This window comes from Panthera leo, chromosome B4, assembly GCF_018350215.1.
Source record: "Panthera leo isolate Ple1 chromosome B4, P.leo_Ple1_pat1.1, whole genome shotgun sequence".
In the NCBI taxonomy this organism is placed as follows: Eukaryota; Metazoa; Chordata; class Mammalia; order Carnivora; family Felidae; genus Panthera; species Panthera leo.
The window spans coordinates 36,947,639-36,968,171 of NC_056685.1; the positions used below are offsets into that span (position 1 = coordinate 36,947,639).

A 20,533-nucleotide genomic window follows, 5' to 3' on the forward strand; every position below is an offset into this window, starting at 1 on the left:
CCGACTTCAGCTCAGATCATGCTTCTTTTTATTTATTTATTTATTATTATTTTTTTTAAATTTATTTTTTATTTATTTATTTATTTTATTTTTGGGACAGAGAGAGACAGAGCATGAACGGGGGAGGGGCAGAGAGAGAGGGAGACACAGAATCGGAAACAGGCTCCAGGCTCCGAGCCATCAGCCCAGAGACTGACGTGGGGCTCGAACTCACGGACCGCGAGATCGTGACCTGGCTGAAGTCGGACGCTTAACCGACTGCGCCACCCAGGCGCCCCCAGATCATGCTTCTTGAAGTTTGTGAGTTCAAGCCCCGTGTCAAGCTCTGTGCTGACAGCTCAGCCTGGAGCCTGCTTGGGATGCTGTGTCTCCCCCTCTCTCTGCCCCTCCCATGCTCATGCTCTGTCTCTGTCTCTTGATAATAAATAAAGATTAAAAAAAAATTAAAAAATAAAAAAGAATAACTATCCCAGTTCTCTTAAGGTTAGTATTTGCAAGGTATATCTTTTAACATTCTTTTACTTTGAATCTGTTTGTATCTTAGAATCTAAAGTGTGTTTTTTGTAGGAGGATATGATTGGATCTTGCCTTCTTAAAACAAAAAATGCTTATTTTTATTTATTTTTGAACGCGTTGTACATGTGCGTGCATGCCAACAGGGGAGGGGCAGAGAGAGGGAGGGAGAGAGTCCCAAGCAAGCTCCGTGCTCTTAGCATAAAGCCTAACAGGGGGTTTGAACTGTGAGGTCACGACCTGAGCCAAAATCAAGAGTCGGCCACTTAACCAACTGAGCCACCCAGGTGCCCCGGGATCTTGCTTTTTTAAAAAACCTAGTCTGAGGGTTGCCTTTTGATTGGAGTGTTTAGTGTATTTACACTTAATATAATTACTGACACGGTTGATTCATGTCTGTTCATTTTGTGATTTTGTGTCTCGTGGTTTTTTTTGTTCCTGTCTCTCCTTTGTGGCCTTTTTTTGGTGTTAAACAGAGATTTTTCATAATACCATTTTAATTCCTCTAGATTTTTTTGTTTTGCATATATGCTTTTTAGTTATTTAGTGGTTCTAGGAATTCTAATATGCATCTTATTTATTTATAAAAGTTTATTTTTGAGAGAGAGAGAGAGAGAGAGGGAGGGAGTACACGTGTGTGCATGGGAAGGGCAGAAAGAGAGGGAGAGAGAGAATCCCGAGCAAGTTCCACGCTGAGTGCATAGCCTGACTCGGGGCTTGATTTCATGAACTGTGAGATCATGACTTGAGCCAAGATGAAGAGGCAGGAACTTAATTGACTGAGCCACCCAGGTGCCCCTTTTGCCCCTTTTTAACTTTTTAAATGGTCTTTACACAGCCTACTTTATGTTAATATTGACCTAATTCTGGTGAATATAGCAACTTTTTTCTTCATTTCCCACTGTATTGTTATACAGTATGTCTACATATTGTATAAACACGACAACACAGCAATATAATTATTACTTTAAACCATCTTTTTTAAAAAGTTAAGAGAAGGTAAAAAATACACATATACTCTTTTACCTATTTACTCACAAATACACCATTTCTGATGCTCTTCATTTATTCCTGTGGGATCCAACTTACTTTTTCAGGTCATTTTCTTTCAGGCTGGAAGACTGCTTTTATTTGTAGTATGGGTCTGCTAAGGAATGAATTTTTTTCAGTCTTTGCTTATCTGGGAATGTTTTTATTCAGGCTTTTAGTCTTTCAGTTGTAAATGCTTCTCAGTTTTTTGTCTTGTTCTGTTGTTTGCCTTTAGTTGATTTATAGTGCCTTAGAAATGGCTGTTTTGATAATTCTGTCCAGATTTATCTTTGTTTTTTGTGGAGGGGAATTGCCCAACCTCTCCATATTGCCACTGCTGGAAGTTCTTTACAATTAAAAGTCTCCCTCCTACCCAGATCACCAATGTAACAGAGGAAGACACTATTTCATCTTCTAGCTGTTCTTCAGATACAGTGATCTATGCAAGCATTTTATTTATTTATTTATTTATTTATTTATTTATTTATTTTTAAAGTTTATTTTTGACAGAGAGAGAGAGAGAGAGACAGAGCATGAGTGGGGGAGGGACAGAGAGAGGGAAACAGAATCTGAAGCAGGCTTCAGGCTCTGAGCTGTCAGCACAGAGCCTGATGCAGGGCTCGAACTCACGAACCAAACCGCGAGATCATGACCTGAGCCGAAGTCGGACGCTCAACTGACTGAGCCACCCAGGCGCCCCTCTATGCAAGCATTTATATATCACACATGCAGAATTACATATTCTTTTTAAAAAGAAATGGAGTATACTACTTACGTGGTCTTACCCTTTTTGTTTTTTGTTTTTGAGTCCCTTCAGGCCCTGTTCAGTCCATCCTAATTCCTTATAGCATTACCTACCCAGTTTATTCATGGTACCATCTCATTGGATATTATGCCAACCAGTATCTGAGCACTTAATGTGTGCTGAATTAAGTTTTCATTTTGTTTCATTTCTTTATGATCAAAAGTTACATCTTTTGGCTTTCTTATTATTTTAGCCTTGTTATTATATTTTTCCTTCTGCGTAGGTAGAGTACAGGTTGGAATAATCAGGTTAGGATAATATAGATTAGAGAATACACATTGGGTTTTACCAAGGGAGAAAGAGAATGATTACAATAGAAGGAGAACATAGATAATACACAGATGGTTTGTTCAGTATCACTGAATTTAATGTGGTTTTTATAGGTGTAAGGAAACACATCAGAGTTTCTTTATACCCTTCCTTTGCCAAGTGGTGAGCAATTACTGAATTATTGGGAAAAGACTTTTTCTGTCTTTTTCTGAATTTTGTTTCTGTTCTGAATTTTTTTTTATTAAAAAAACTTTTTTTTAATGTTTATTTATTTTTGACAGAGAAAGAGACAGAGTGTGAGCAGGGGAGGGATAGAGAGAGAAAGAGACACAGGATCTGAAGCAGGCTCCAGGCTTCAAACTGTCAGCACAGAGCCTTACGCGGGGCTCAGACTCGTGAGCCGCGAGATCATGACCTTAGCCAAAGTTGGACACTCAACCGACTGAGCCACCCAGGCGCCCCTGTTCTGAATTTTTAAGTTGTTCTTAAACAGATATTTATATCTTCTGATCTTAAAAACAAGGTCACAGAGATTTTAAAGATTATTTTAAGTGTTAAACCTAAGCACCTAATATTAATAATACAAATATTAATCTTTCTCCATGTTTGAGTTTTAAATGAATATTTATCTATTTCTGCTTTTGCTCTATTCACCTTCATGAATGTGGAGAAATGCTGGGCTGTAACCAACCATAGTATAAAGAGACAGGTGATACAACTTTTTTTCTAGACTGGATCGTGGATTTGCTCTTTGTTTTCTAAGCAGTAATGTTTTTCACAGGATACTTTTGTTGTGTTTAAAGATAGAATGAGAGGACTTCTTTATTACAAAAGGATTTTAAGGACTAATTAGAGTTTGTGTAAAACCCTCAGACTTTTTATACTTAATATCAGTTACGGTAAAGTTACTGTACTAGAATAGCAGATAACTACCAACATTTCACTAGGCGTTGTACATTTGTGTTGAACTTCTGCATGAGATAGCTCTCAGTATCTGATAGCGTATTTCTCTGGAGTCATAGTTTACTGGAGAAGTACTTCTGAAGTTAATATATTGTCTTATGAATACAATGTGCTCTACCAACAGGGCTTCTAAGGAATAAAAATAGGCACAGAACTTGAAAACTTGGGAACATTTTTTTGTTCTTGTCCTTGGCTCCATATTAAGTCATCGACTAAATCCTGTTAGTTCATTTTTCATTATTTTCTGTAGGACTGGCCTCTTTTCATACCCACTACTACCATCTTTGTCTAGGTCCTGTCACATCATGTTGGGATGATTGTCATAATCTTAAATAATGACCACTCGTGTTTGGAGTCCCCAAGACCATCTCCAGGTTCATTGATTTTCTGGGAGGACTCATGGCTATGATTACTATAGTGAAAGAATACAAAGCAAAATCAGCAAAGGGAAAAGATGCATGGTCCAAATCCAGAGAAAACCAGGTAGAAGTGTCCAAGAGTCCTCCTAATGGAGTTACATAGAAGGCACTAGTATCAAATTGACAATGTGTAGGAAGTATTGCCTACCAGGGAAGCTCATTAGTGATCCAACTCAAGGTTTTTATTGGAGGCTGGTGACCTGGGCATCCTGTGCTTAACACATACTATAAAATCCCAAACTCCCAGAAAGAAAGCAAGTGTACATAAACCACATTGTATGGTCTAGGCATCATAAATCACTCTTTTTTATTAGCGTAGGGAGCTGTTTGCCATGTAAGTTTCCACATACCAGCCAAGAGAACTTTAGGCTTTTTGAAGAATAGTAGTCTTAGGCCTGTTATGTTAACCAGATTTTCTGCTTACTGCTTGTCTCTGCAGTCATTTTAAATATATTGCTTTGGGGCGCCTGTGTGGCTCAGTCGGTTAAGCGTCCGACTTCGGCTCAGGTCATGATCTTGCGGTTTGTGAGTTCAAGCCCCGCGTCGGGCTCTGTGCTGACAGCTCAGAGCCTGGAGCCTGTTTCAGATTCTGTGTCTCCCTCTCTCTCTCTGACCCCCCCCTGTTCATGCTCTGTCTCTCTGTTTCAAAAATAAATAAACGTTAAAAAAATTTAAATATATTGCTTTTACTTAACATGTTAAGGTTGAGAGGTCTTCTGGAGTTCATTATGCAGTTCTGTCTACTTTTGTTTATGTTTGAAACTTTCCATAAACAAAAGTTTAAAAATATTTAAGATACTATGTTTATACTGTTTCATTTTTCAGATTCTGTTTTATTTCTTTTCTGAATATAGGATAAAACCCAAGCTTCTTAATTTAAGGTTAAAGGTCCATTCTTCTTTTCTAGTCTTATTTCCTGTGTTTCTGAGTATGACTAATTTCAGTCTTCCCCTTCACCAGCCAGGACAGTATATATTCTGTCTTTCTGTCATTCATTGTCACATCTTATCTATTTTTCTAAGCTTTACTCAGGTTCTTCTTTTCCATAAAGTTTTCCTGGGGTGCCTAGGTGGCTCAGTCGATTGAGCCTCTGACTACGGCTCAGCTCATGATCTCGCGGTTCACGAGTTTGAGCCCTGTATGAGGCTCTGTGCTGACAGTTTGGAGCCTGGAGCCTGCTTCAGATTCTGTGTCTCCCTCTCTCTCTGCCCCTCCCCTGCTCACACTCTGTCTCTGTCTGTGTCTGTCTCAAAAATAAACAAACATTAATATTAAAAAAAAAAGTTTTCTTAATGATGCAAACCCACACTAATTACTATTGTCCTCTGAAGAACTAAAGAATTTACTCTTTTATCTGTGTTTGGAGTTTCATGTGTATACTGTTGTCTTGAAACTTTTTGTATGTAGGTCTTACCTCTTCAACTAGATTGATTATGTTTTCACACAACCAGCTGACCAACCAACTAAAAAACATATTGAATAGTATTTTTTGAAAACCTTTTTTAAAAAACATATTGAGGGTATGAATCATATTTCATTACTATTTCTTTGTTTTTAATTTTTTTTAACGTTTATTTATTATTGAAAGACAGGAAAGACAGAGCATGAGAATGGGAGGGGCAGAGAGGAGGAGACACAGAATCTGAAGCAGGCTCCAGGCTCCAAGCTATCAGCACAGAGCCTGACATGGGACTTGAAGTCACAAACTGCGAGATTATGACCTGAGCCAAAGTTGGATGCTTAACCGACTGAGCCACCCAGGCGCCCCTATTTCTTTACTATTTCTTAATGGCATTCCTACTTATTTTTTTAATATTAAATATAATTTATTGTCAAGTTGGTTTCCATACAACACCCAGTGCTCATCCCAACAGGTGCCCTCCTCAATGCCCATCACCCCCTTTCCCGTCTCTCCCACGCCCCATCAACCTTCAGTTTGTTCTCAGTATTTAAGAGTCTCTTATGGTTTGCCTCCTTCCCTCTATGTACCTTTTTTTCCCCTCCCTTCCTCTCCCCCATGGTCTTCTGTTAAGTTTTTCGGGATCCACATATGAGTGAAAACATAATGGTATCTGTCTTTCTCTGCCTGACTTATTTCACTTAGCATAATACTCTCCTGTTCCATCCACGTTGCTACAAATGGCCAGATTTCATTCTTTCTCATTGCCAAGTAGTATTCCATTGTGCATATAAACCACATCTATATCCATTCATCAGTTGATGGACATTTAGGCTTTTTCCATAATTTGGCTGTTGTTGAAAGTGCTGTTATAAATAAACATTGGGGTACAAGTGCCCCTATGCATCAGCACTCCTGTATCCCCTGGGTAAATTCCTAGCAGTGCTATTGCTGGATCATAGGGTAGATCTATTTTTAATTTTTTGAGGAACCTCCACACTGTTTTCCCGAGTGGCTGCACCAGTTTGCATGGAATTCCTACTTAAACCTATGATGGACTTTCTTATTTTGTCCTCTGTGACTCTTAACTACATATTTATAGTTTCCATTTTTTTGTGCTACAATGTGGATGATATCCTCAAATCTGACTTCTAGTTGACACATTCTGTCTTCAGCTTTGTCATTGGCTGTTAAAGCTCTTACTTTGAGGGTTTTATTTTTTCAACTCTGTATTGTGGAAAGTGCACATAATAATGAACTTTCCTCCTTCCCTCAGTACCTGGCATCCACGTTTAGCAGTTTTCGACTACCTGATAGAAGGCAGCTGGGTTCACTTTCTTCTTTGTGCGTTCAGTCTGTTGTGATGTTACATATCATGTATCCTCTGGAAAATTCACACTACATCCCTGTAAGAATGAGTGTAAAAAGGCAAATAACATCTTAACAGTTCCTATGAGCATAGTTTGACTTTGCATAGTCCCGGAAATAGTTCTGGGTTCCCTGGACCCCACTTTGAGAACTGCTCCCAGCAAGGATGATAAGCACTTTAAGGCTTCATAATGGTTTCAGGGTAGGCTTTTGCAACTCAGTGTCCAGCCCTTATATCCAGAGAAGCCTCTATGAAAACTCAGTCAGTAGCTTTCCTTTTTCATTCTGCCTTTCTTTCCTTTTTCTTTGTTTCTGGAAACTGGAATTCTTTTTTCTTTTGAGTTCATCTATGAAACAAATGTTTTCATTATTATAATTTATCCAGTATTTCTAGGTGAGTTGCTAGTGGGGGTGGTAATGGTGACTTTCTGTGTCATCTTAGTCTTTGCTGTTGGCATAAATGCAGGATTACATATCGTAGTATTCTGTTTTCACAATATCTGGCACCATGCTATAAATATTTGGGGAAGTTACACTACTAGGGATAAAATAGAAATATAATACTGTCCTATTAAAATGAGTCTCACATAATTTTATAGTAGTGTATTTGAGGGAGGAGTAGTAAAAAAAATTGCTTATATGCTTCAGAATAAACCAGAGGTATTTGAAATAACTAAAGGGAAATCTAAATGCCACCTAGACAGGAGACAGGATTGAATAGGTATATGAGTTACATGTTGCAGAGAGCAAAGAGCACGATTCTATGGACTAGATTATTATAAATATTATATACAATTTTTACCTTATTTTAAAAGACTCCCTTGAAATTTCTATTGGGCACGTGTCATTTCTGATCTTTCATTTACATCTTTTTTTTTCTTTATAGGAGTATGCACTTTCTGGTTGGAATTTGAATAATATGCCTGTCCTAGAGCAGTCTGTTCTTGCACACATTAATGTAGACATCTCTGGTATGAAAGTGCCATGGCTCTATGTGGGAATGTGTTTTTCTTCTTTCTGCTGGCACATTGAAGATCACTGGAGTTATTCCATCAACTACTTACACTGGTATATATGATCTTTGTTATATGTTTAGTTATCTTTTTAAAGGTGTGATATAGTATTAGGTGATATGTTAGTAAGAGCTGAATTTAAAAGTATTTCCTATCCAAAGTAGGGTAACATATTGAGAAGTGTAGAGGTCTAAGGATATGTATATCTCAGATACCTTCCCTTTTAAAATATGTGCATGCAGCAGAGCCTAGAGTTTTATTTTTTTATTTTTAAACTATTTATTTTTGAGAGAGAGCGGGAGAGAAGAGAGAGAGAGCAAGCATGTGCATGAGCAGGGGAGGGGCAGAGGGAGAGAGAATCCCAGGCAGGCTCCACACTGTCAGCGCAGAGCCTGATTCGGGGCTTGAACTCATTAACTGTGAGATCATGACGTGAGCTGAAGTAGGACGCTTAACCAGCTGAGCCACCCAGGTACCCTCAGAGCCTAGAGTTTTAGACCAAATGATACTTATTTGGTGTACATGAAAATTACTTGGTGTATCTTTTGATATTCAAGGTAGAATGTTCAAAGCGTGTATATAATTAAGATCTGACTAAACCTTCAGTATTGGAAATTATCAAATGATTTTTTTTTTCGTTTTGATAACATTTTCCCTAAAAATGCCTGTTACATGTGTATTCATTAAATTTGTTGGCTGAATTTTTTTGTATCTCCCCCATAGCTTTTATTTACTTGCCCAGTTCCTTGTCCATTATTATGATATCAACTATATGATGTTTTTTTCTCCATTTGGAAGATACTACTCAAATCACTCTTTGCAGTGGAAAACTATAGTGATTTTATTTCTCTGCTTTATCACAGTGCTGTTTAATATGATAACTGCTAGCTAAATGTGGCTATTTAAATTTGTTAAGAATGGGGCACCTGGGTGGCTCAGTTGGGTAAGCATCTGACTTCAGCTCAGGTCAGGATCTTGCGGTTTGGTTCGTGAGTTTGAGCCCCGCATCGGGCTCTGTGCTGACAGCTCAGAGCCTGGAGCCTGCTTCGGATTCTGTGTCTTCTCTCTCTGCCCCTCCTTGACTTATCCTCTGTCTCTCTCCCAAAAATAAATAAACATTAAAAACAATCTTTTTTTAATTAAGATACAATTAAAAATGTAATTCCTCAGTTACAGGAAACATATTTCAAGTGCTTTATGGTCACAGGTGACTAGGGCTGTATGTATTGGTTAGCACAGCTATAGAACATTCTCATGATTATAGTAAGTTCTGTTAGAGACAGCACTGTGGATTGTATTAGGATTAGGAAATGCAGCTATTTTATAAATATAGTATGACCCGTTAAATTCATTTCCTAGGAGTACAATTTAGTATTATAAATGAACTCTAGTCCGCTAAAGTCTGGTACATTAATGGGGCCAGTTTGGTCCTTAAGATTTATAGATAGAATTCTTTAAGTTTTCAACAATTTCCAGCCTTGCCTTATTTTGTTGGATAGTAAATCAACTTAATGAAGTTATGTAAAAGTAGTCTAGAGAGTACTGACTTTGACTTTGGTCGTTGTGGGGATAATTGGAATGTCCAGTGGACTTGAAATCAAGGTACCATGTCAGTATCCTTTAGAATGATGTTGGTTTTTCGGATAGGATCTTTCCTGTTTGAAATACTATTTATTGATCCACCTTAAAGAGTTCATGTGCTTTGAATTGCTTTTCTAATAGTAGTGATAAGTATGTGCCTGCCTATTTATATACTCTTGCCTTACCTTCTTTATGAACAATAGCTCATCAAACAATAGATTTATGAGTTGGTTTGCCAGGATTCAGGGTATATAATCTATGACCATGGGACAAACAAAATTAATTATAAATTAGTGGATTTGCATGAGAGACCCTGGCCTCATTGGTACCATGCTCACCTAGTTAAACAGTTGTTTCTTTTGCTAGGGGGGAACCAAAGACCTGGTATGGTGTGCCATCTCATGCTGCAGAACAACTGGAGGAGGTGATGAGGGAGCTGGCCCCTGAGTTATTTGAATCCCAGCCTGATCTCCTGCATCAGTTAGTCACCATCATGAATCCCAATGTACTGATGGAGCATGGTGTGCCTGTGAGTCTTTTCGGGTCTCCTTTTAGTATTTTTACTTTAAATTTATGTTCGCTTTTTATTAGAATCACAACATATGCTTTGTTTTGTAACTGGAAGCAAAAGATCATGTCATTTTCTAGCCAAATTAGAATTTATATTCTGAAGGGAAGAACATTTTTTTGGTTAAGAGGTGTTTTAAAGTATTCATCATATTTTATGTATAACTACCTATGAAAATAGTCTTCTGTTTTCAGTAAACCATTATGTCCTGGTCTTAACAAAAATCTTGTATTCCTTATTAACCTTGTTTAGTCAAAGTGTAAGTATTTTAAGTGATAGTTGTAATAACTAATGTCTATCCTTTGGAGATCATTTTTCATGTGAAGATTTCACAGCCTCTTTTTATATGCAATAATGAAATATACTATGGATACTTTTTTTACTTTTCAACTTGGTTTTGATAATGATTATTAAATTTAAGCCACTAATACCTGATAAGGTATAAATTTAACGGATTTGCTGTATATATTCAAATATTCATCACACCCTTAATGAGAAAGTAGTTTGAGTAATAGTAGTGTTAGTTTGTCTTTGAAGAGTGAATGTGTACTAGAATCTGGACTTTTTTTTTTTTTTAAGGTTTATTTTTGAGAGAGAGATAGGAGCGCAAGCAGGGAAGGGGCAGAGAGAAAGGGAGACGGATAAATCTAAAGCAGGCTCCAGTCTCTGAGCTATCAGCACAGAGCCCGACATGGGGCTCGAACTCATGAGCTGTGAGATCATGACTTGAGCCAAGGTCAGATGCTTAACTGAGCTGAGCCACCCAGGTGCCCCAAATCTGGGACTTTTCTGAAGACATATAGTATTATTATAAAACTAAGTGGGATTCAGGAAAACTGATTTTGGGGATATTTCCATATTACATATGAACTAATTAGGTAATTTCCAAAAAATTATCCAAGAGTAGGAGGAAATTCCATCCTTTACCATGATTGACAACACAAGGATAAAGGGAATAAAAGAAAAAATCTCTTAATTGTAAAAATTTTGTCAAGTTTCAGAAACTGGTAGTTCAGTGAGTAACATTTCTCTTTGAAAATTTGTCTCATACTTTCTTTTTATGAATTATTATAATTTGTTATCAGGGACTATTTTAAGAAGGTAGAGTTCTGGCTGGTGCTTTTTTTTTTTTTTTTTTAATTATTTTTGGTAGAGAGAGAGAAACAGAGCATGGGTGGGGGAGGGGCAGAGAGAGAAGGAGACACAGAATCTGAATTAGGCTACAGGCTCTGAGCTGTCAGCACAGAGCCTGATGTGGGGCTTGAACCCACGAACCGTGAGATCATGACCTGAGCTGAAGTCAGACACCTAACTGACTGAGCCACCCAGGTACCCCTCGGGCTCCTTTTTAAACCCTGATATTGTCTTCTGATAGGTGTAAATGAATGCTTTTCTGTTTTTAATTTTAGAAAGTGCTGCTGAAAGTGACTGATAAAATCTGTTCCCCTTTTTTGTTGTTTTTATTTTGTTTTGTTTTGTATCCCTGTTCCCACTTTGCATTTAGGTGTACAGGACCAATCAGTGTGCTGGAGAGTTTGTTGTGACATTTCCTCGTGCCTATCATTCTGGATTTAACCAGGGCTACAACTTTGCTGAAGCTGTGAACTTCTGTACTGCTGACTGGGTCTGTTCTATAGCAAGTAGCTGTTGTACGTCTACTAACACCCCTGGAAAATGCATCTTAGTTGCCATATTTGCTTAGCTGGGGAGGGGAGGATTCATGAATATTTCAGTAGAGAGTAGAGTGGCTGTTATAATTTAGAAAGTTCAGTTAGTTTCCATTACACTTTCTATTTGGAAGATTTTATAGTTCTTATCCATTATTTTCCCCATTCTGTTTGAATTTTAAATGAACAGTTGATATTTTTTGAATCTTTCTTTTCTGAGAGAATATGGTTCCTCTAGTCTTTGCTTTATCTGAGCAACTTATGGATTTTATAATGACAACCAGATCTTTTTTTTTTTTAAACGTTTATTTATTTTAGGGAGAGTGCATGTGCACTAGAGCCAAGGAGGGGTAGAGAGAGAGGGAGACAGAGGATCCTAAGCAGGCTCCGGGCTCCGTGCCAACAGCAGGGAGCCCAATGTGGGGCTTGAACTCACGAACTGCAAGATCGCGAACTGAGTGGAAGTTGGAGGCTTAACCGTTTGAGCCACGTAGGTGCCCCTACAACCAGATCTTTTTAAGAATTAATTTTACCGGGGCATCTGGGTGGCTCAGTCGTTTAAGCGTCCAACTGTCGGCTCAGATCGTGGTCTTGAAGCCCGTGAGTTTGAGCCCCGTGTCAGGCTCTGTGCTGACAGCTCAGAGCCTGGAGCCTGCTTGAAATTCTGTGTCTCCCTCTCTGTCACCCCTCCCCCCACCACTATACTCTCTCTTTCTCAAAAATAAATAAACATTAAAAAATTAAAAATAGAAGAATTTTACCCATATTTTCCAATATTTAGCTCAGAGTTTTAAAATATCCCTTTATTATTTTTCTTTTTATAGACAATTAGTTGATTTTACTCTTCCTGCCATTTTGTTTTTTTTATTCCTTTAAAAAATTTTATTTTAAAAAGTTACTATGATATTGGGATCTCTGTTGATATACTTTTGTTTAAATGATAATGCCAGTGATTGCTCTTTTGCTTTTTTGTATGAGGTAGATATCAAAAAGTGATTAGATATGATTATGTCATGTTGGTTGGGAAAAGACTGCAAATTTATGATACACCTTTGACTTTGTTTTTCCTTTAGTGACACTTTTCTGTCTCTCAGCATTTGGGGCGATATATATATATATATATATATATATATATATATATATATATATATATATATAAAGTATCTTTTTTTTAATGTTTATTTATTTTGAGAAAGAGAGGGAGTGCATGCATGTGTGCTAGCTGGGAAGGTGCAGGGAGAGAGAGAATCTCAAGCAGGCTCTGTGCTGTCAGTGCAGAGCCCATCACGGGGCTCAATCTTAACAGTCGTAAGATGAGTAGGATGCTTAACTGACTGAGCCACCCAGGCGCCCCTTGGGGAGGTGTTTTTTTGTAATATTGGGTCTTATGTTTTCTGTAGCCACCTTAATTTATTAAATTTCATAGTGAATCATTTTTGTTTCCTTGGTTAACGGATGACATGAGTGATCTTATTTGATCTAGTAACTTTAAACATTATTAGGCTTGGGGCGCCTGGGTGGCTCAGTCGGTTAAGCGTCCGACTTCAGATCAGGTCACGATCTCGTGGTCCGTGAGTTCGAGCCCTGCGTCAGGCTCTGGGCTGACCACTCAGAGCCTGGAGCCTGCTTCTGATTCTGTGTCTCCTTCTCTCTCTGCCCCTTCCCCGTTCATGCTCTGTCTCTCTCTGTCTCAAAAATAAATAAAACGTTAAAAAAAAAATGTTAAAAAAAAAAACAACATTATTAGGCTTAAGAAGCAGTATGAGCAAGTTCGAGCTTAGGACTTTTCCTTGGGTTTGAACTCTGTTTTTGTTTTTAAGTTGATTTATTTTGAGAGAGACATAGAGCAAGTGGGGAAGGGGTAGAGAGAGAGGAAGAGAGAAAGAATCCCAAGCAGGCTTTTTGCACTGTCCGCACAGAGCCCGATACAGAGCTTGAACTCATGAACCATGAGATCATGACCTGAGCCGAAGTTGGACACTTAATCGACTGAGCCAACCAGGCTCCCCAAGCTCTATTTTTTTTTTAATTTAACTAACATTTATTAACTGTTTATGATTTACTTGTTTCTTGGCTAGATGTAGGATAGGAAATAGAGGTAATTCAGAAACAAATTAAAGATGGTTTCTGCCTTTAATGTTTTCACTGTTATTGGTTTGGCCTTGAGCAGCTCTTTTAATTTCACTGGGCCTAAGTTTTTCACATGGTATATAAAGATGCTAAGATTTGCTTAATAACTTCAAATAAGTGAGATGATATATGTAAAAGTCCTTGAAACTCTGTAGAAGAAGAGTGTGATAGAAATGGGAAATTTTTTTTTTTTATTGTCAAGTTAGCTAACATACAGTGTAGTCCTGGCTTCAGGAATAGATCCCCGTGATTCATCACTTATATACAACACTCAATGCTCATCCCAGCAAGTGCCCTCCTCAATGTCCATCACCCATTTTCCCTACCCCCATCAACCCTTAGTTTGTTCTCTGTATTTAAGAGTCTCTTATGGTTTGTCTCTGTCTTGTTTATATCTTATTTTTCCTTCCCTTCCCCTATAGTTATCTGTTAAGTTTCTTAAATTCCACATATGAGTGAAAGCATATGATCTCTGTCTGTCTCTGACTGACTTATTTCACTGAGCATAATATGCTCCAGTTCCATCCACGTAGGTGCAAATGGCAAGATTTCATTCTTTTTGATTACTGAGTAATACTCCATTGTATATATATACCACATTGTCTTTATCCATTCATCGTTTGATGGACATTTGGGCTCTTTCCATAATTTGACTATTGTTGAAAGCGCTGCTATAAACATTGGGGTGCATGTGCTCCTTCGAATCAGCACTCCTGTATCCTTTGAATAAATTCCTATTAGTGCTATTGGTGGGTCATAGGGTAGTTCTATTTTTACTCTTTTGAGGAACCTCCGCACTGTTTTCCAGAGCGGCTGCACCAGTTTGCATTCTCACTAACAATGCAAGAGGATTCCTCTTTCTCCACATCCTTGCCAACGTCTTGTTTCCTGAGTTAATTTTAGCCACTCTGACTGGTGTGAGGTGGTATCTCATTGTGGTTTTGATTTGTATTTCTGTGATGATGAGCAATGTTGATCATCTTTTAATGTGTCTACCATCTGCATGTCTTCTTTGGAAAAGTGTCTATTCGTGTCTTCTGCCCATAGAAATGAAATGTTTTAGCAGCTTTAGATTTGGAATAAAGTGATGGTATTAAGTTTTATAAGCCACAGTAGATAATCAGTTGTATTTTATATGGCTTCTTTACAGATTGTAATAATTAAGATCTGCATATCTTCTTGCCATTGTTAATAAGTTGTATCAGAAATGTTTAAAAAGTAAATATTTATGAATTAAGAAATGAAAGACTTGTAGATTGTTAATAGACAAAATAATTGCTAATCATAAGTTCAGTATAATTGTTTTCTTGGGAAAGATGGTTTCTTTAGAAGAGTATGGAAATATTACTTGATTCAGAGATAGTCTTATATTCTTAAACTATGATTCCTATCGTTGTCTTCTGCCTGTCTTAAACTGGAGGTGATTTCTAAAAGGTTCTTAAAGGTCCATTTTTTAATTTTTTCTCTTTTATATCTTAGTTTTCAAATATAAACTAAAACCCTATTTAAATCACCCAAGTTTTTCCACTGTACAGGAGGATACAAGTGGGGGGGGGGGGGTGGAGAGGGAAAGAGAGAGAGAAAGGAAAGAAAGAGAGAGAAAAGAGAGAAAAGGAATGGGAGGAGTGTGTGTGTTTGTGTGTACAGGCATACGTGTTTCATCACACTTTATTGCACTCCACAACTGCATTTTTTTTTTTTTTAATACAAATTGAGGGCTTGTGGCAACCCTGTGTCAAGCAAGTCTCTTGGTGCCAGTTTTCCAATGGCATTTGTTCATGTCTCTATGTCACATTTTGGTAATTCTGGCGATATTTCAAACTTTTTCATTATATGTTACAGGGATCTATGATTAGTAATTAGGATTTGTTGAAAGTTCTGGTGATTGTTAGCATTTTTTAGCAAGAAAGTATTTTTTTTCATCCCCCCCCAAGAAAGTATTTTTGAAGTAAAGTGTGTACATTGTTTTTTTAGACATAATGCTGTTGCACACTAAATATATATTGTATGGTGTAAACCTAACTTTCATATGCACTGGAAAACCAAAAAATTCACTTGACTCACTTTATTGTGGTATTCACATATTATGGTGGTCAGGAACTGAACCCACAATATCTCCAAGGAATGCCTGTATAGTATAACTAGTATCACAATTTGGCTTAGAGCTTGATGGTTAAAGAAATTTTCAGTATTTATCTTAAAGAAGGAATCTGATGATTTATGAAAAGTGATCATTTCACGTAGGGAGAATAAAGTATATAATCTCATGACTTCACTTTGAATTCTCTTTGGGTCAGACTGATTGCATTTATTTATTTATTTATTTTTACATTATTTATTAAAAATTTTTTTTAATGTCTATTTTTGAGAGAGAAAGAGCGTGAGCGGGGGAGGGGCAGAGAGAGAGAGATGAAGAATCCAAAACAGCCTCCAGGCTCTCTGAGCTGTCAGCACAGAGCTTAACGTGGGGCTTGAACTCATGAGCCCATGAACTCATGACCTGAGCTGAAGTTGGACATTTAACCAACTGAGGCACCCAGGCATCCCTAAGTTATTTATTTTGAGAGAGAGTGTGTGTGTGTGAGCAGGGGAGGGGCAGAGAGAGAGAGAGAGAGAGAATCCCAAGCAGGCTCCACATTGTCAACACAGAGCCCGACCTGGGGCTTGATCCCACAAACCGTGAGATCATGACCTAGCTGAAATCAGGAGTTGGACACTTAACTAACTGAGCCACCCAGGTGCCCTAGACTGATTGTTTTTAAAATAATTTCTAGATGCTAAAATGTAAATCATCTTTTGCTTTGGTTCTTACAAAAAATTGAGTGAGTCCATGTGAATTGCTAAAGTAGTGCTTTTTTTCTCCCCTTTTCTTTTTCAAACTTCTAATAACATCTCTGCTTTTTGTTCTACGGAAACTTCTGTGCTGAATATGTCCACCAAACCCTTTATAATCTGAATGTCTTTTCTTTTTTCTTTAAAGGCAGTTTATGTTAGACTGGTCTAAAAGTTTGCTACCTCATTTAAATATCAAGGAACTTGTACTTCTGGTACATAATGAGTAGAAAGTCAATAGCTTAGGGTAGAGGCTTAGCATCTTAAATTATGGAAATTTTCTGTGGGAACACCTTTGAAATTCCTGCTGGGCCATAAAGATTTAATATTTAAGTTACCTCTTATTTTCAAATGGAGTTGGTTATTCTGCCTTCTTTACAGTAAAAGAGAGGATCTGTAGGCTAAATAGTGGTTTTGTTCTGGAAAATGTTATAAGCAAGTAAGTTAATTTGAGAAACTTGTCGTTTTACAGTTACCCATTGGACGTCAGTGTGTCAATCATTACAGACGTTTAAGGCGCCATTGTGTCTTTTCACATGAAGAACTCATTTTCAAGATGGCAGCAGATCCAGAATGCTTAGACGTGGGCCTGGCTGCCATGGTGTGCAAAGAATTGACTCTCATGACTGAAGAAGAGACAAGATTAAGGGAGTCTGTTGTACAAATGGTGAGTTTGCTTGGCACATTTCCTGTATTCAGTACTACTCATGGAATATACTAAAAATGGAATGTGTAGAAAGAATCCATTTTCATCTTTGATTCTTTTAGAAGTTAAACACAAAAATCATAAGTTTAGAGAAGGTATGTTTTTATACTTGCCATTTTGCGTTCTTCAAATTGAAAAATTTCAGGAATCTTTATGTCATTTCTAGATTAAAAAAATAGAATTCTATCAGCTAGAATTTCTTAGGTATATATTTATTTCTTTAAATAAGAATCTTCTACATATAGTGTTATTTCTTTAAATAAGAAAGTTCAAATCCTTTACTTTTCTTTGAGGTTTGAAATTGAATAAAAGTTATGTTTCTGGTGATTCCAACTGTCAGACTAAATTGATTTGTTTTTATTTCTTTCCTCTTTCTAAGCAACTTAATGAGTAGGAAGTACTGAATGACCAAGTGCTGGGATTTTTTTTTTCCTGGTTTGGAAGCCAGTTGAATTTTTGATGGAGTTTCCTTATAATGGAGGTGGCTGGGCAGAGGGTGACCAGATCCACCTCCCACTGCAACCCCCCTCCACCCCAACAAGTGTTAGGATTTTGAATGCTTGTAGTAAATTAAATCTTTTGTTTTTTAAAATTTATTTATTTTTGAGAGAGCGGGAGCAGGGGAGGGGTAGAGAGAGGGAAAGAGAATCCTAAGTAGGCTCTGTGCTGTCAGCACAGAGCCCAGCATGGGGGCTTAAACTCACAAACCATGAGATTGTGACCTGAGCTGAAATCAAGAGTCAAACGCTTAACTGACTGAGCCACCCAGGCACCCCAAACCTTTTTTTAAAATTTAATTTAATTTTTTAGTTTATTTATTTATTTTGAGAGAGAGAGAGAGCGCAAATGGGGAAGGGGAAGAGAGAGAGAATCCCAAGCAGGCTCTGCACTGTTAGCACAGAGCCCAGTGCAGGGCTTGAACTCACGAACTTTGGCTCATGACCTGAGCCAAAGTCAGACACTTAATTGACTGAGCCACCCAGGTGCTCCTAACTCTATTTTTTAAAAATTCAACTAACGTTTTAATTTGAAATTAAAAGCAAATTACCATTGGGGCACCTGGGTGTCTAAGTTGGTGAGGCCTCCAACCCTTGTTTTCGACTCAGGTCATGATATCATGGTTTGTGGGATCAAACCCCTCACCTGGCTTTGCGCTGACAGGATTCTCTGTCTCTCTTTCTCTCTCTGCCCTTCCCTGTGCTCACATGCATGCTGTCTCTCAAATAAACATTAAAAAACATTTTTTTTTAAGTTAACCATTTATATTAGCACCCTCCAAGAATGAAATACTTAGGTTTCTTTTTTTTTTTTTTTTAATGTTTATTTTTGAGAGAGAGACAGAGTGCGAGCAGGGGAGGGGTAGAGAGAGAGGGAGACACAGAACTTGAAGTGGGCTCCAGGCTTTGAGCTGTCAGCACAGAGCCTGACATGGTGCTTGAACTCATGAACCGCAAAATTGTGACTTGAGCCAAAGTCAGATGCTTAACTGACTGAGCCACCCAGGCGCCCCAGTTTCTTTCTTTTTTTTTTTTGGAAGTTTATTTTGAGAGTGAGTGAGTACAAGTAGGGAGGGGCAGAGAGAGGGAGAGAGAGAGAATCCTAAGAGCGCTCCCAGTGGAGAGCTTGAAGCTGGGCTTGAATTCATGAAACAGGGAGATTATGACCTGAGCTGAAACCAAGAGCCAGACACTTAACCAACTGAGCCACCCAGGTACCCCGAACATGTACAGGGAGGAAAACTATAAAACTCTGATGAACCAAATCAAAGAAGAGTTTAGTTAATGGAGAGATATTCCATGTTCATGGATCGGAAGACTCAGTGTTGTCAAGATGTCAGTTCTTCCCAGTTTACCTATAAATCCAGTGAAATCCTTATCAAAATCCCAGCAAGTTATTTTATGGATATTGACAAATTGGTTCTAAAATTTATTTGGAGAGATAGAAGACTCATAACAGCCAAGTCAGTATTGCAGAAGAACAAACTCAGAAGACTAACGCTACCTGATTTCAAGACTTACTATAAATTGTACACCTGAAACTAAAGTACACTGTGTCAACTATACTCATAAAAAATAAATAAAAATATTAAATACTTACTATAAAGCTAGAGTAGTAATAAAGACTATGTGGTATTTACAAAAGAACAGACAAATCAACCAGTGGAACACAACAGAGAACCCAGAAACAGACTCACATAAATACAGTCAACTCACCTTCCACAAAGAATGATTTCTTTCCCATTGCCTGGTGTCCATCTTTTGAAGTTTCATAGGTACTGTGTTTTTTACAAATTGAAGGTTTGTGGCAACCTTGCATTGATCAAATTTATTGGCCTCATTTTTCCAACAGCATTTGCTCACTTCATGTCTCTCTGTCACATTTGGTAATTCTCACAATATTTCAAATTTTTTCATTTTATTTTATTTCATTTTTAATTATGGTATAATTAATATACAATGTTATATTAGTTTTAGGTGTACAATATAGTGATTCAAAAATTCTATACATTAGTGAGGGCTCATCATAAACGTACTCTTCATCCCCTTCACCTATTTCACTGATCCCCCACCCCCCCCACCCCCCCCACCCCCACCTCCCCTCTGTAACCAACAGTTTATTCTCTATATTTAATAGAGTCTGGGGCATCTAGCTGGCACAGTGGATGACTTGAACCCAGGGTCATGAGTTTGATCTCCACATTGGGTGTAGAGCTTACTTAAAAAAAGAATGAAATTCCCTTAATAGAGTCTGAGGTTTTTTGTTTTTTGTTTTTTGTGTTTTGTCTTTTTTTCTTTGTTTTGTTTCTTCAGTTCCACATATGAATGAAATCAGATGGTGTTTGTCTTTTTCTGACTGATTTATTTCACTAGCATATTCTCTAGATCCATCCATGTTGTTGCAAATGGCAGGTTTTTGTTCTTTTTAATGGCTGAATAATATTCCATTGTGTATATATACCACGTTTTTTTATCCATAATTTGGCTATTGTAAAGAATGCTGTAATAAACTTAGTGGTGCATATATCTTTTCAAATTAGTGTTTTCATATTCTTTGGGTAAATACCCAGTAGTGCAATTGCTGAATCATATGGTAATTCTAACTTTAATTTTTTGAGGAACCTCCATACTGTTTTCCACAGTGGCTGCACCAGTTTGCATTCTTACCAATAATGCATGAGGGTTTCTCTTTCTCTACATCCATGCCAACACTTGTTGTTTCTTATAGTTTTGATTTTAGCCATTCTGACAGTCATGAGACTATATTGTAGTT

General features: G+C 37.6%; 1 protein-coding gene across 1 annotated transcript in view; it reads left to right on the plus strand.

Moving 5' to 3' along the window:
* The window catches only part of KDM5A (lysine demethylase 5A), a 94,174-nt gene that overhangs the window by 31,786 nt on the left and 41,855 nt on the right, over nucleotides 1-20,533 (plus strand). Inside the window, exons 11-14 of the mRNA XM_042945475.1 lie at nucleotides 7,653-7,834; nucleotides 9,727-9,889; nucleotides 11,433-11,552; nucleotides 17,030-17,224. Coding sequence (XP_042801409.1) covers nucleotides 7,653-7,834; nucleotides 9,727-9,889; nucleotides 11,433-11,552; nucleotides 17,030-17,224 — 660 coding nt within the window. The remainder of the gene's footprint in view (nucleotides 1-7,652; nucleotides 7,835-9,726; nucleotides 9,890-11,432; nucleotides 11,553-17,029; nucleotides 17,225-20,533) is intronic.